This window comes from Silurus meridionalis, chromosome 10, assembly GCF_014805685.1.
Source record: "Silurus meridionalis isolate SWU-2019-XX chromosome 10, ASM1480568v1, whole genome shotgun sequence".
In the NCBI taxonomy this organism is placed as follows: domain Eukaryota; kingdom Metazoa; phylum Chordata; class Actinopteri; order Siluriformes; family Siluridae; genus Silurus; species Silurus meridionalis.
The window spans coordinates 18,341,336-18,358,024 of NC_060893.1; the positions used below are offsets into that span (position 1 = coordinate 18,341,336).

The 16,689-nt window shown below is 40.2% G+C and overlaps 1 protein-coding gene across 8 annotated transcripts in view; it reads left to right on the forward strand.

Moving 5' to 3' along the window:
• enox2 (ecto-NOX disulfide-thiol exchanger 2) overlaps positions 1–16,689 on the forward strand; it is a 256,095-nt gene that overhangs the window by 192,311 nt on the left and 47,095 nt on the right. For 7 of the 8 annotated variants that reach the window (XM_046858788.1, XM_046858792.1, XM_046858793.1 and 4 more), the window contains 2 exons: positions 10,921–11,127; positions 15,762–15,995. In XM_046858788.1, coding sequence (XP_046714744.1) covers positions 10,921–11,127; positions 15,762–15,995 — 441 coding nt within the window. The remainder of the gene's footprint in view (positions 1–10,920; positions 11,128–15,761; positions 15,996–16,689) is intronic. The other variant, XM_046858794.1, reaches the window with a different exon arrangement.

A 16,689-nucleotide genomic window follows, 5' to 3' on the forward strand; every position in this document is an offset into this window, starting at 1 on the left:
AGAGGCTCTGTGGCGTGTAAAATATGCTACGCTAAAAGAAGGTCAGAGGATGAGCTAATTATCTGAACTGGTCCATGTCCTTGAGACCTTTTCGATAGCTCTCACATTGGGCAGTGAGATATGAGAAAGGACACTATTTAACTGTAGGCCTAAGAACAGTATGTTAAAGCAGCTATACGTCATAAAGGAAGCATCTCGGCCAGTCCATCCATTTCTACTAGTTTCCATCAACGTCATGCTGTAATTCAATGTGATTCAGGTGTAGAGCCGTGTGACATGAAAATGTTGGAAATGAGTGCTGTTAATAGATACTGCTTCTGTTTCTTTAGCAGAAAAAAATTATCTACTGATCTTTTTTAGGAACTTTAGTGAAGAAAGGTTGTTCTAATAATCCTCAGGATCTTTAAAGAAACCAAACGTTCTTAGATTCTGTAAAACGGAGAACTTTAGCTGATAGATGACCACCATGTCCTATGTTGAACTTTTTCAAATATCACTCTAAAAGTTGCACGATGTTTTAAGAATGTAGTTACTAAATACTTTGTTTCTCAACCAGAAACAAATTACATGAATACTTTTAGAACCTTTTGTTAGATTGGATTAGTTAATTTTAGATTAGATTCAACTTCACTGTCATGGTGCACAGTACAAATCAAAAGCTAATGTAATTTATTTAGCATCTAACCAGAAGTGCAAATAGCGATAGATAGATAGATAGATAGATAGATAGATAGATAGATAGATAGATAGATAGATAGATAGATAGATAGAGATAGATAGAGAGATAGAGAGAGTAGAACCAGCTCACATGGTTTGCAATATAAAGGTGCATCGTTTAGAGAAATGTGGGAAATATATCCAGTGAACAACCGGTGATAATACAGAGATCACACAGTGACTATAGAGTAAAATGGCAGTGCAAATAACAGGAGTCATTGGCAAAACAAATAAGATCAGATAACATAAGATATGTTCAGATCAGATTACACCAGATATAATAATCATGTCAGATTAGATCACATCTGTTCAGATCAGATCAGATAAGACCGGATCAGATCCCAAGCTATAATTAGTGTTCCAGCAGCATACATCAAAGCAGAGACACGGATACGCATAAGAAATAAACTGCATATAAAATACATTTAGAATAAGATTGAGTAAAATAAATATTCAAGAATTAAATAGCAAGTATATAAAGAAAAGTCAAACTATACAAATACATGCAACGCATAGCTATAGATAGTAAACCTACAGTGTTAGCATGTACATGTATGTCTATGTTAAGGTACAGGAAGTACCATTTGCTGTAATGCTCTATAGAAATCTTAAAAAAAAAGTTTTAAAACTATATTTGGTAAATACTATATGTGCATCAAGTGTTTTAAAATCTAATAAATGGGCAAGGCTTGAAAAGTAATGCATTGCTTCCTAAATAATGAATTGGCTCCTGTTTATCCTCCCTTATAAAAAAAAAAAATAATAAAAAAAAAAAAAAGGATTTAGATATCAGCCTCAATCCAGTCTACGAATCGATTGTAAAGAAGTGTGCTTTTGCACCGATACCCAGAATCCTCTGCAGAACCACTGGAAAAGGATCTTTTTGTCTTGACACTTGAGCAGTGCGAAGCTACATCACTGCTTTTGACTCTTACAGATGCGTCTAAGTAACTGAGGCTATAACTGTGTTGTGCTAAGCTGAAAGAAGAAAGGCATCTCTTTTTTTTTTCTTTTTTTAGGTCAGGTTTATATAATGGCTGCCAAAATGAATGCTTTCAGCCTTTTTATACTATCTGTAGACCAAGAAGCAGGTGGGATATTGATGAAAGAAGTGCACTCTCTAGTGGATGCTGCTTACACTAAACCTGACATATGCCTCACCGCACAAAGACTGACAGTCTTCCCCTGTACAACTTCACTCTTTTTTTTTTCTTTCTTTAAGTCTCACAGAGGCAGCCTTGTTCTCCATATTGACCTTGACCCCCGGGTGGTGAAGGACATGTCCTGCAAGACGCACTGTGCCCACAGTACTAGTTTGTTTAGATACAGGAAACACACATTGCATTGCAGTTTTGAGGAAAACCTGTTGCTGAAGCCAGGTCTTTTTTTCTCTCTCTTCCTCTTTATTAGTTAGGAGCACTTAGAAAATCCTTCAGTCTTAATAAATCCTGAGTGCCTTTTGCGGTGGAAGTTTCCAAACCGCAGCCAATATAGTTTCATTTCCTGTCTCATGCTGAATCTTTCCAAACTGCTATATAAATAAAGCTAAAAATAATGTTTCAACATACAGTATATGTGATAGAGATGCCTCTAAATCTGTCTCTGTATAAATATTCATTCATTATATCAATGTTTTGCAGGTCAAATATGTAAGCTAGAAGGTTTTTTCCTCCAAAAAAATCTTCTCATTTTGCATTCCTGATTTAGCTTTAACTCACCCTCCGAATTATTATTTACACACAGTATATCATTCGAAATAAGCACATGGAATAAAATGTAAGATTATATTTTTGCACCTTTATAAAGCTCATTGTTTAACTGCATGGTTTAATATTGTGTGTGGGTCATGAAGTATTGTATTAATTGTGTGTTGAACTTCCCCGTCCAGATTTAGTCCTCCTCTTCACTTCCTCTATATTAATCACCACTCCTCTGGGAAGGCTTTTCATTAGAGTGTTGAGCGTGGCGTGAGGCTCTGGAGCATTAGTGAGGTCCGACGGAGAGGTCCGGGGGCGGTGCATTTAGTATTCCAGTTCATTCCAAAGTTCCAATGAAGAGAAATTTGAATGCTACAAAGACATATTATAATTTTCACTTCCAAGTTGTTGCCTATGAATCAGTGAAGGAAAAATAGATGAAGTTTCTAAAAAAAAGTAATAATAATTTATACTGTAATAACGTTGATATTTTGCAGTGTAAAGCTAATTTTGTCCACTCACACACATGTACACAGCTGTCCACTCATACAAAGGTTATACCAATGTTGACAATGGTGAGTTGTGATCAGTGGTGGACTATAAGAAAGTAAATGCAATTTGGAGAGACTTTTAACTTCACTACATTTCAAAGTCAAATATTTTACTTTTTACTACATTTTGTGAAATCACAATTTTTAGGGATAAAATATTTATGGGGATAAAAATATAACTGGTCAAACACGCATCGATCCACCAATCAGGGTCGAGCGTGCGCTCTGTTTTAAACCTGTTTTGATTGGCTCTTGGTGTGTATCTACTTATCAACTTGCCACAACACCTGTGGTCTTATTTACACAATTTTTTTTAAGTAGTTGAAAAGAAGGTTTTAATCTCATGATGTCAATAATAATAACATTAATAGATATCAATCAGTGTTTGACTCATTAATATCATTCTATTAATAGATTGGTTGCTAAGAGTAACAGTTAAGTCTTTTCAAATAAACTGAGTTGATTAAACAAAGAGTCTTGTGACAAAAATGATAATAGGAACATTGTAGCCATAATAAATTATTTGGATACTTTTACTGAGGTAATATTTTACCTCATGTAAAGGTATATTTACTTTAACTCAAATACATGGTTTGTGTGCTTCGTCCAGCACTGGAGGATCTAAATAATTTACTGTCCGCTTCAACAAAGAAACGAGTAAATAGCAAAACTTTAATGTCAGTACTTTTTTTAATGTGCTTCCTACATCTTTACACCGGGTTCTGTTTCACTTCCAGCTCATTGTCTTTCTCCAGCCTGCTGACTTTAATGGGTCCCTGTCCTCTCTGAGATCTTGCTTTTGAAAGCATGTGTGGCCTGACTAGCTTCCCTAATATAATCCCCTCAGGAGCCTGAGCTCTCTCGCCCTGTTTTCGCCTGTGAAGGACACGGCTGGTTTCTGCGCCTGGTTTCTCTCTGCTGTCATCATGGGGACAGGCTGCATATGCTGCCTTTCACACAAAGGCTGAAAATGAACTTTTTTTTTTGTCCTTCTCTCTCTCTCTCTCTCTCTCTCTCTCTCGCTCTTGCTCTTTCACTCTCCCCTCTGTCTTCCAGCTGTCTTACTTCCTCTCTCCATCTATCTTGCAGCTAGGGGAGCTGTGTCACTCAGCATGTCTCTTAAAACCTTTGCGAGCTAGAAACGCTGCCAATTGGCCTGTTTCCTCACCTTTTTCACAGCAGGTGCGCACACACACACACACACACACACACACACACACACCCAACTGCCTGAACCTATATGGCTCCTGGATTCCTTTTTCAGCCTTTTTCAGCCTGATGCCCAGCGCAAGTGATCAAGATGAAACCTGCATCTGTTTATTATATAAAGAAAGAAAAAAAAAGTCCAGGCGGAGTGGTAACAAATTCCAGAACCGTCCAGCGGAGTGCGGTTTCATGCACCGCTGAACCCTGGGGAACGCCGCTGAAGCTGTTTATGATCACAGCAGGCTCCAGATGCCTCGTGTCGAGATACAGAGCGTTTCCTGTTTTCAGCAAGGACAATACACAGCAAGTAGGAAGCAATGCTGATCACTGGATTTCCAGCAGACAGGAGCGATCACCTACCGTGTTCCCACTGATGTTTTACTCTTGCAGAGCGAGTAAAACGATGCACTTTATGGAATACACACATATACAGTGTAAATACACATTCGAGAAAAAATTCAACTCCCCGTATTAAGCACTTTGGCATGGAAAATCAATTACTTACCGTTCAAAATCAATCCTTCAGCATCTGCATGAATCCAGATTACACACAGAGCATCCCGTGCGTAACGATTCTGACTGTTACGTGTTTATAATATCACAGAATTCTGAGTGACGGTTAGAGTTTATATGCGGTACAATCGTTTATTCTAAAACCGAAAGCAGATTCGCAGCAAGATTTTGAAGCATGTGGAATTGTTTGAAATCAGTCACCAGCTCTGGAGGGGGTTTGGAAAGGGCTCTGATTATACACAGTTTGGATTAGTGATTGTGACATCTTCATACAAACAAACAGCAGTACCCAGGATCTACATTTTTATCACAAATGGCTCAAAGTCAAGAAATCTTTAAACCCTGTTTTCACACCCCTCCACACCCCGCATTTTAACTCTGATCATCGAAATGACTCACTCGTTGCCATGGCAACTGAATGACACTACCCCAGGCCCTGGTTCTCAGTATTGATATAAAAAACGGAGATGCATCACTGAAGTAAACCAGACACACAGGTGTCTGGGGAGGTGGTAGCTTAGTGGTTTAAGGCATTGGACTTTGGATCCGAAGGTCATGATTTTAAATCCGAGCAACATCAAGCTGCTACTCTTGGGCCTCCTTAGCAAGGCCGTTAAATTCATAGCTGCTCAGTTGTATGAAGGATATAATTGTAAGTCACATCGTCCAAAATGGCATAAATGCATCAACGTTATTGAGCTTGTTAACTTGAACGAAAAAATCATAATTGGCATGATATTTTTACTTGATTTAAAAATTCATGCATGAAAGGGTTAAACGCAGAGCACCTACTCGGTATGACGTCTGCGCACCAGACAGAGCTCCAACCAAAGAATCGTCTACGGCGAGGAAGTCATACCGTGGGAACGTGGGTTGTTTTGGACACGATTATAACGTAAACTAGTTTCAGTACGGAGTGTATCGAAATACCTGTTACCAAAGTGAAGTGCATTTTATTGACAATTAGATCATTGAACTAGATAGTAGAAGTTCGGGCTGATGATGAAATGAAATGCTTCGTCATATCGGTTTATAGGAATTCTGTTGGTGAGGATTGAAGCAATGAGTCATGCAGACAAAGGCAAATCCGAAATCTTCAAACACGCTGGACTAGACTAAGCAATGCTGAAATCTGAGTGTCAAAGTACATGAGTAGAAGTAACTGAGATGAAACGCTATAATTCACCGTGTGTGTGTGAAGGTCTGGGTTGTGTCAGTGAGTGAAGATAGGAAGCAGGTGTGTGTTGGGGTCATGGGCTGACTGTGTTGTGTGGTTTGGAGTTTGTTTGCAGTGCTGGCTGGGAGGTTGCAGTGATAGATGTGCTGCTCGTGAAATGTGGAACTGATTATGGTTCAGACTGATGAGTGGGGCAGATTTTAGAGGTAGTCGATGATGCCGAGATTCAGGACAGCCGTACGGCGCACACTCGTTAGCGCGTCCCATTTCTGTCTCTACAACATAAACTCCTGATTACTTCAGATGTGAGAACAAACGAGGGAAAAGACGTCACACAAGACTTTTTTTTGTTGTGTGCGTGTCCCTGTGTGATATTTCATGTAAAGGTTTTAAATAGCGATAAGAAAAATTACAGCCGGTGCAGGAAATCAGTCATCACATGCACATTTTCATTTTATTCTACATTGTGAAGTTGCGTATATTGTAGTTTGCAGGTAGATCTGTGGATTTGTGTTTACATTCTGTTACCTTTTACTGCTTCATTTATTCATGAGCATGTTGCATATTTTAACAGTATTTGTTTTTAACGATATGAAACAAGAAGTACGTTTCTGTTATTTTTTACAGGTTCAGCAGCATTTCCTTTCATTTCTTACTCTCTCTCTCCCACTCAATCTCTTTCTTTCTCTCTCTATCTCTCTCCCTCATCCTCTCTTATTCTCTCAGGCCCTCTCAAGCTCTCCCTCTCTCTCTTTTAATCTCTTCTTCTCAATCTATCTTTCTCTGTCTTTCTTTCAAGCTCTTGCTTCCTCTCTCTCTCTCTCTCTCTCTCTCTCTCTCTCTCTCTCTCTCTCTCTCTCCCTCTCTCTCTCTCTCTCTCTCTCTCTCTCTCTCTCTCTCTCTCTCTCTCAGGTTTCCCCTCAATCTCTCTCTCTCTCTCTCTCTCTCTCTCTCTCTCTCTCTCTCTCTCTCTCTTAATATCTTTTCTTTTCTCTTCCTTAATCTCTCTTTCTCGCTTTTTTCTGCCTTAATATCTCTCTCTCTCTCTCTCTCTCTCTCTCTCTCTCTCTCTCTCTCTCTCTTTTCTCTCAGGTTTCCCCTCAATCTCTCTCTCTCTCTCTCTCTCTTCTCTCTCTCTCTCTCTCTCTCTTTATCTCTCTCTCTTTTCTCTCAGGTTTTCCCTCAATCTCTCTCTCCCTTTCTCTCCTTTCTCTCCCTTTCTCTCTCTCTCTCTCTCTCTCTCTCTCTCTCTCTCTCTCTCTCTTAATATCTTTTTCTTCTTCTCTTCCCCTTAATCTCTCTTTCTCGCTTTTTTTTTTTTTCAATCTCTCTCTGTTTGCTTTTCAAGTACCATGTTTGGAATGATTGTTTGCATACATCATTGCTAAAGCATAGAAAATAACTGAGACAAATTATAATGTATAATATATAAAGTATGTATGTACATACCAACATACATATGTAAAATGCAGAATATATACAATTGGAACATTTGTATACACAAATTGGTATTGACCTGATCAGTAGGATGCAATTAACTAAACACATTGAATATATATGTGATAATTGTGTCATTCTCTTGTAGTGTCTCGTTGATATACTTGTTACATGATGAATTACATAATGACCATTTATTATTTATTAATCTTTTATATATAATTATTTAGTGATTTATGGTGTGTATTCAGTTTTAAAATCAATAGTTTTGTAAAATAAAGAAATAAAAATAAAGAAATCTGTTGAGCAAAACCAGACAGGCAGCACTTTATTGAAGAAACCAGATTGAATCTGTCAGACATGTGCAGTAGAAACATGAGGAATGGTGTAGGCCAGAGTTTTGAACCAAAGCGTGACAAAGGAGCTTCAGGAGTTCGGAGCCTGTTAGGATGTGCAGCTTTAACAGGTTTTCTTTTTATCTTTTTTTTTTTTTTTTTACTTTATTTAATCTGTTAGCAGAAAGGTCAGACATTTACAACCCTGAATTTCTAAGTGTGTGTGTGTATGTGTGTGTTCTGGAGAGCGAGTGTGTTGCCTCACCCTGTCACATACACTCCACTAAGCTCACACACATGCTTTTCACTCTTCTCATTATGTGCCGGCTGTCATCTCGGCCGAAAGAGCTTCTATGTCCCTGCTTTTAAATCGGCTCCATTGCTTGTTTGTGAGCTGATGAAGGCTCAGGTTTCACTGATCTCGGCCTCGCGACTCAAGCACCTGCGACTGAGCAATCGCTCAGACCGATTAGCATTAGCGCCTCCTGTCCCGGCATCCTGCATCTCATCTCCAGTCAGCGCTCAGAGAAATGGAAGCGTGGAGATAACACAATATCCAGACCCCGGGCTTGGTGTCAGAGTGCCGAGCCAAGAAATAATAAGTGCAGATTTTATTGTGTACACAAGATTGCAGTTATTGAATGAATTGTCGTAGCTCATCCCCCTAGATTTCTGTAAAAACGGATCTCCCGCTGGTTTACTGAAGGCTCCCAGAAATAAAAGACCGCATTAACGCGTTGATGCTCGCATATACAGTTTGAAGTGCAAAAACCGTAATAATCGAGCAAATGATGCGAAAGTTGTTCTATTGTCGCTAGCTTTTTTTATTTTTTTTATCAATCCAGCCTATTTTAAACCCTGGCTTGAAGAAGCGCTCCAGTCGCTTCTCGTCATCTTTCTCCTGAGAGTTCTCAATGCTGCTCCCATAAGTGTTAACCGGAGTCAACAGAACAGAATGTCTTGTTAACGAATCTTCCCGAGCTGATGTGAATCAGAAATATCACACCCTTTTGCGTAAAATCCACAATAAGAATCTGACCTTTTCCGTTTATCACGCCGTTCGTCTCGTCCGTCGACTTCCAGCGCTTCGCCATATTAATAGGTGAAGAGTTGGCATTTGGTCACGTGCTCGGCGAAGCTGCCCTTTGATGAAGCTACGGCCGTGTTTACCAGCTCGCTTCACATTCTAAGATAAAAGGTAGTGCTTTATAACACCAGGCTTCCTTTTTTTTTTCCATGAGACAGCAGCTGACCTTAGCTAAAGTATCAGGTATGCAGGGGCTCCATCATTCCATCATCGAGATGCAGCAATAAACAGGAATTAGGATAATCAAGCTGTTGATAGATGAACCATGAGCAGCTTTGCATGTGGGGGCTACGAAGACTCATCTATTTCCAGCGAGTGGTTACGAGCCAAAGTATGGGGACACACACATACACATTGAGTGGGCAGCAGGACATCGCTCATACTGCATTAGGGTAACTTAACACGATGCAATCTTACTATCCGCAGTTCTACAATCGCAGCCAACTTGAAACTACTGTTATACTATACTGTATATATAACACAGCTTCTTATCATGCTTCATTTTGTATGTATGAGCACTCACATGCTTTGTTGGCTAGTTTCATTTTTGGACAAACCAGAAAGCTGGCTTGGTCACATGGGTCTCTGTTTGGATGCTTGGACCCCTTCTGTGCCAGATGAAAGACAAAAATGATGTTCTTTAGCCTATGACTTAAAGGCAACAGCAAAGCTGGCTGTTGAGAGAATAAAACACACCATGAAACTGATCATTTCATTTTGTAAGTTGTGCAGAGTACAATTAAAAAGCCAATGAATTGCAGTTGGCATCCAACCACAAGTGCAAGTAGAGATATAGTCTTGACACCTGACTTTTCTGACTTTTTGTGGTTCTTTAGCAAACTGTTATCACAAAGTTGGCACACACTTGCATCTGTATCTGTAGATGCAGCATTAAATCCTCCCTTCACTACTCAACTAGGAAACACAAACCTGTTCCAGCATGACAATGTGCCACAAAGCCAGCTCCAGGAATATATGCTTTACATGGGTTGAAGTGGAAGATCTTCAGTGCCCTGCTGTAGAGCTCTGATCTCAACCCTATTGACTCGTTGCTGAATGGGAATGAATCACCACAACCACACTCCAAAATCTGAAACATCTTCCGAGTATAGTAGAAGTTGTTATAACAGGAAATGTCAACTCAATGTGGAATGGGATGTTTGAAGATCGTGTTTTATATATATATATATATTTATAAAAGGCAAAACTTGCTTATGACTCATGTTTTCATTGATCTTGGATATAACTATTTGTCTTTGCTGTCTCTATGGTTATCAATGTACATCTTTTACCTGCTGTGTAATACCACGAATAGACAGCACTGGACTTTTCTGGAGAATTCTCAACATTCTGGTGTAGAAGCTGTAGAGTGGAAAGCTCCGGCATGTCTTCTGCTTTATAAAATCTATTCATAATGGACTAATAAATACAATACAATGATAATAGACGAGCATGGTAAAGCCCCGTATTTGTATAATAGTCACTTCTGATGGACTGTAACAGAAGGTGTTAATTCATTTTCTACAATGGCAGCTGACATACATTCACACCTAGGTGCAATTTAGCGTAGCCAATCTGCTCACACACATTTTTAGCCATATAATTACGATGTGCTAGTTCACGTTTACATTTTAAAAATCGACTCCCGTTTTTCGGAATTGGATCTCCTATGACAGGACTGGCTGTATTGTGATGCAGCAGTGCTCTCGGTGTTGCCAAGCTCGTCGCGAATCCATCCGAGAAGTAAAGTAAGTCTTCGAGAAGAGGGCATGAGGCAGCTCAATAAACTAAGACCTGCACAAGGCTGTGTCTTAGAAGTGGATGTTGTGTGTTTAACCAGTTTCGGATATTCAGCCTCGGGCCATTCTCCAAAACACTCAGCGTGAGTTACGTTCCATCGATTACTCACCACCAGCCAGGTGGTCCTGACTAATTCTGTTTATCCGGGCTTGATTCGAGCAGCAGTCGGCTGGTTCACTTGTCAGTGACCGCATACCATAAGGGGAGCTTTCGTCTTCCTCGGGCTGCCTGTAACAGAAATCAATATGATCAATGGGTGTAATTAAGACTTTCATTCATTATCCTGGCAGTTGGTGACATTTTCACCATTTTCTCCGAAAACTTCAGTCATCGTAATGAATCCAGAGGTTTCGTTGTACTGATCAGTGATCAGTGTGTTGTTCTCACTTGTGTTTTGCAGACCTACCCCCTCCAGCCACACGTGAGAGACCCCCGGGGTGTAAGACGGTGTTTGTAGGGGGTCTACCTGAAAACGCCACCGAGCAGATCATATCTGAAGTGTTTGAGCAGTGCGGCGGCATCATCGCCATCCGCAAGAGCAAGAAGAACTTCTGCCACATTCGCTTTGCCGAGGAGCACACGGTGGACAAGGCACTATTTTTGTCTGGTACGCACCCACGAAATGTTTATTTCTCATTTTTACTACTTTACTATCTAAACCAAGAGGTGTTTCCTTATCTAGAATGTCATTTTATTGACATTTACACACACCATGCCCCTTTAATAGGAACGCTTGTACCACCTGCACATTCCTGCAGTTATCCAATCTTTCAATCATGTGGCAGCAGCAAAGCGCAGAAACTCAAGTGCTTCACTTACAGTAACAATCAGATCAGATATCAGAATGGGCAGGACATGTGATCAGATGTGATTAGATAACTGTCTGCATAGGGGTTCCTATTCGATTGGACAGTGTGCTTTCCTGTACATTGATTTACTCACACTTTGCTTCTTATAAAAAAATCTTAAAATAATTAGTGGACATGTGGACATGCATCTCCAAACAGCTCTAATCTACATTTTATAGGCAAAGGTTTGTGGACACCTGCCTATAAGATTTCTATGTGTTTTTTTTTTAACAGCCCATTCCCAATTTAGTCCCATTTCCTGTTATAATATCCTCCATCCTCCTCTGGTAAGATGCTGGATTTCGAGTGTGTTTATTTAGATTTGTGCTCATTCAGCTACAGGGATGTTAATAAAATCAGGTAGTGATGTAGGGTGGAGTCAGCGTTCCGATTCATCCCGAAGATGTTCAATAGGGTTGAGGTCAGAGCGCTATAGCAGGTGATCTACTCCAACCCATATAAAGCATATCTTCATGAAGTTGGCTTTGTGAACAGGGGCATTGTCATGCGGGAAACTGTTTGGTTGTCCTAGTTCAAGTAAAGGACGTCCGATACGATTGTGTGAACAATTTGCAATACTTTGGCCCGTACTTTAGTTTCGTTTCGGCGTGAGTTTGATGGTTTGCGATTACATTGTGTAAGGAAGGAACGGTTTCGGATGCGCCAGCACTAGGAGATTTACACGAGTGCAAATTGGAATCATTTCACTTAACCTTTTATCTGATGTATATGAGGCAAGTGTGTCTGTAGGCCCTCGGCTAGGCCCGGCTCGCTGGATTGATGGGGATTTAACGAGGGAGGAGGGACTCTGCTCCATCTCTCATGGGTGCTGAAGAGGGGGGTGGGGAGGCCAACACTCACACTTTCCCAAGTGCTCCTGACACGAGAGGTCAACGAGAAGACAAACACACACACACACACACAGCAGAATAGATTGCAGCACCTATGCGCTGAATACAAATCACACACAAATGGCGCTGCTGCATGGCCTGCGCTCGCTCGTTTGTTATCCTGCTTCATCTGCTCATTGCACAGTGGTATTAAATCTTTAACTGCTCATTGTATGCAAAATCTGTTGTCTGGTGTATATACTGTGTGTGTGTGCGTGTGTTTATATACAGTACATTTATCCCAATTGGTCGATGCACATTTAAAGTTCAGTAATACCAGGTTGCATTATTTACATATCTCTAAGTCTCTAAGAAGCCTCAGACCAACACTTCTCTATTGTGCGATCAGAGCCGCACCTCATATATCACACGGCCCTGTGACGGAGCTCTGCAGGCCTTTATAAATAAAGGCACTCATTTTGGACGCAGAACACACCATATAAAATATTTACTGACGTCTTGGGGCCATAAAGCAGAGGAGCAGACGCATGAATAAAGTTCGAAGACCCGTCTCATTTCCGCGGGCACGGCCAATCCGCGTTCTCTTTCTTTCTTTTTTTTCCCGCGGACCCACACGAGCATGAAAAACCTCTCCCTCTGCTCCAGGTGCACAATCCAGCCTATAAACAAAGGCATATTTCACTAGTCTTTTATATGAGACCTTTTTTTTTTCTTTTCTGCATGAAGAATGAATTTGAGGAAGGATTTATTTTTGTTTTCTCATACTGTTGTTGACGCTAACATTGACGCTAACATTGACGCTAACATTGAAGCTAACATTGAAGCTAACATTGAAGCTAACATTGAAGCTAGCATTTTACTACATTTAGGCAGACACAGAGTGAATATTAGTAGGCACGTTTATATCACACGAGTACAAAAGTTTCTTCGTGATTGTTATCATTATCGTCGTCATCATCATGCAGAAGTTTTAGATTTTTTTCCCCTTAATTTGGTAACTAGTGAATTTCCCCCTAGTGGCGTGTACACATGAATCCTATGAGCCACGTGAAACCAACCAACAACTTTCTTATGATTCATCACAAGGCAACATACGGAGGAATCGCTACAGTATTTCCGCTCTTCTACATACATGAGACACCAGTGTTTGTCTGTAGTCACTGTGATTGACATGGAAGAGGAAAAAAACATACCCCAGAGCGCATGGACACTATTGACTTCCAAACATGGATAACTGGGAATTACCCATCACACCATTTTTCTTTACCAATAGTAATGGTTTCTTATTGGTATTAATCTGGATTTTTTGGGGATTTTTATTTTATTTTTAATCTTTGTAGAATCCATAGTGATTCATTTGCATAAATGTGTACGATTTTACATGTTTAGCGAATGGCGTTGCAGTCTAGATTTTTGACCTCTTACTTTTCTGCCGTGACCAAGCACTTACTTTCGGAAAAAAAAAAAAACCAATTCACTGACAGATTTCACAGTATGACTGCAAGTCCTACTCTGCATGGTTATGTATGTAACAAATACATTTCAAATTTGATTTGACGCTTTCACTTCTGGCAGCAGTCACTTATTTTTTTTTTCTATTTGCACCGAATGTAATCTGGGTGAATTCTGTGAAATGACTAACCTCCTGGTTTTTTTCTTAGTTTTTTTTTTTAGCCAAAAGAAAATAAAAGAGTGGGACTGTGTGCTTTGTGGTCAGTAAAAGCCCAAGGCATGTAAATGTCTCATCCGTTGGCATAAACCTGACGTTTTTATTTGATTTTTTATTAATTGTTTTCTCTCTCTGCACAGAAATGTTGGCATCTATATTTAATCCTTAACCACAAAAACCTCACAGTTGTCCAGAATACAGAACTATGAACACTACATGAATAGTACTGTACCTGACCATTAGATTTATATGTGCTTTTTGAACATTCCACATTTAGTCTCCATTTGCAGTCATAGTAACCGCCACTCTTTTGGGAAGATGTTCCACTAGATTTTGGATTGGTAATGGAGATTTCGTTTCATTCAGACACAAAGGTGTTAGTAAAGTTAGATATTGATGTAGGGCAGAGGTCCCCAATGAGTCGGAGTGTCTACTGGTTTTATTGTGTAGATTTTATTATGATGTAAATGTATTTATTATGCCTTCTAATGCTAGAATAGAATAGAATAGCCTTTTTTTGTCACATATACATTACAGCACAGTGAAATCCGTACTTCGCATATCCTAGTTTGCTCGGAAAGCTGGGGTCAGAACGCAGGATCGACCATGATAAGGGTTAAGGGCCTTGCTCAAGGGCCCAAGAGTTGCAGCTTGGCGATACCGGGGCTTAAACCCCTGACCTTTCAATCAGAAACCCTGAGCTACCACTCCCCTATTAGATTAGTTTCTTATTATATATTTGATATTTTATTATTTTTTGTTATGCACCGTATAGACAAATGAATATTTCTTTTCGAATACTTTGTAAATTGTGGTAATAGTTGGGAAAAACACACATGACTGTTAAAAAAATTAATAATAAAGTTTTGCCAGAATAATAGGCTAATTGGCTGCCAAATTGGAATTTTTGGCAGCTTTGGTCAGGAGGTCATCTGCCTTCTTTTTCCTTTTGGGAATTTCTCGTTCTATTTTTTCTTTTTTTTTTCACGAATAATTAACAGCTTGGCGTGGTTTCACCACAGACCTGCAAACACAGTAAGGAGTGTATACACTGAGGGGAGGCAAGTGTGAACACAAGTGTCTGAAGGGAGGAGTTTGTGTGTGTGTGTGTGTGTGTGTGTGTGTGTGTGTGTGTGTGTGTGTGTGTGTGTGTGTGTGTGTGTGTGTGTGTTTGTGTGTGTGGAGAGCACAGAGAGGTTTTTTCCTGCAGTTATGAAGCTACAGCTGTGTCAAAGGGAAAAGCAGAGTAAACACTGGCATACATTTACAGCACACAGGACACAGAAGGATAAACAGGGCTTTTCCCCCTGCAGGTGCTCTGGACGGAATAAACACACATTTTGTTTTTAGATAAGAAGGGTTAATGTATTGAGGACATTTATAAGATGTGCAGGAGCTTTTTTAAAGGAGAAATTTCACACTTCAGTTTCATCGTCAGATTGATTCATCACTAGCTTGTCACACTGCTAGTTTTTTTTTTTCTTACATTGATTACAAATGTTTTTAAAGCGTTTCTTGGCTACGTTGAGTCGTTTTCAGAGACACTGAGCCAGTTATGAGCGCTGCCTGAGATAATGGCGAAGAAGATGGCAATGATTCCACGCCGTCTGGTCGGGACGAAGACCAGATTCCGCGATAAACAGCCGAAACCGTCTGGACCAATTAAATCCCATTTTCTCTTGGCTATCGGCCTGTCTGTCAACAGAAGCTATTAAAAGTTTCAGGAAGTGTGCCTTTTACATTCATTACACTGTCTTCTCATGTGTATTATTTCCCCTTCGAGCAGCTGGCACTTTAGCATTGATTGGCAACGAGCTTTCACATCGAATCAGAAACCTGTTGATTGTCCCGATCTCACTCTTGTCTTGCGCAGGTTACCGGATCCGCCTCGGCTCCAGCACGGATAAGAAGGACACAGGCCGGCTGCATGTGGACTACGCTCAGGCCAGAGACGACCTGTACGAGTGGGAGTGTCGGCAGCGCATGCTGGCGAGAGAAGAAAGACACCGGCGCCGGATAGAGGAAGATCGTCTGCGCCCGCCGTCCCCGCCTCCCATCGTTCACTACTCCGAGCACGAATGCAGCCAGCTGGGAGACAAAATCAAAGGTACACATTTCATCATCACGATAGACCTGGTCTGAGTTTCCTATTATTTGTGGTGGAACATTAATTCTTTTTTTTAATCCATCTCTGTACTGTGTGTTTGTGTTTGTGTATCTTCGAACACTGTGTGTCTCTGCATTCGTAGTAACATCCCGCTAAATTCAAAGCACCATCTGTTTAGTGTTTAAATGATGATCCACAATCGGAGGCAGAAAGAAAGAAAGAACAGATATTTTTTTCCCCCGAAATAAAGTGTTTTAATATTTAAACCCTTCTATACCCCACTCTGGGTGCACTGGTTTGTACCTCTTTCTTTCCTTTCCAAGCCCATTGCGATCGTGCCAGTCCTCTAACCCACTGTCATGACTCTCCACTCAGCCAGGAAATGAATCTTGGTTACTTCTAAGTTGATAGATTTAGAAGCATTGAAGTGGAAATCAGACTCCAGAGATCTCTCTCTTTTTTTTTTCCATCTGAAGCTCAAGGGCTGAATTTCAAAGTACCTGAAAAACTGTAAAAGACTGGCTTGTTTTTAGCACGAAGTGAAAAACAGGAAGTTGTAATAGGTTCAGAATTGTTGTTTGTTCACGTAAAACATCTTGGACCTTGAATGAGAACGCTCCATGATTATGATATGAAATCGCACTTTCTAATGAAGCATGTTTTTAAAAGCAGTGTAGCGTTTTTCATTACTAAT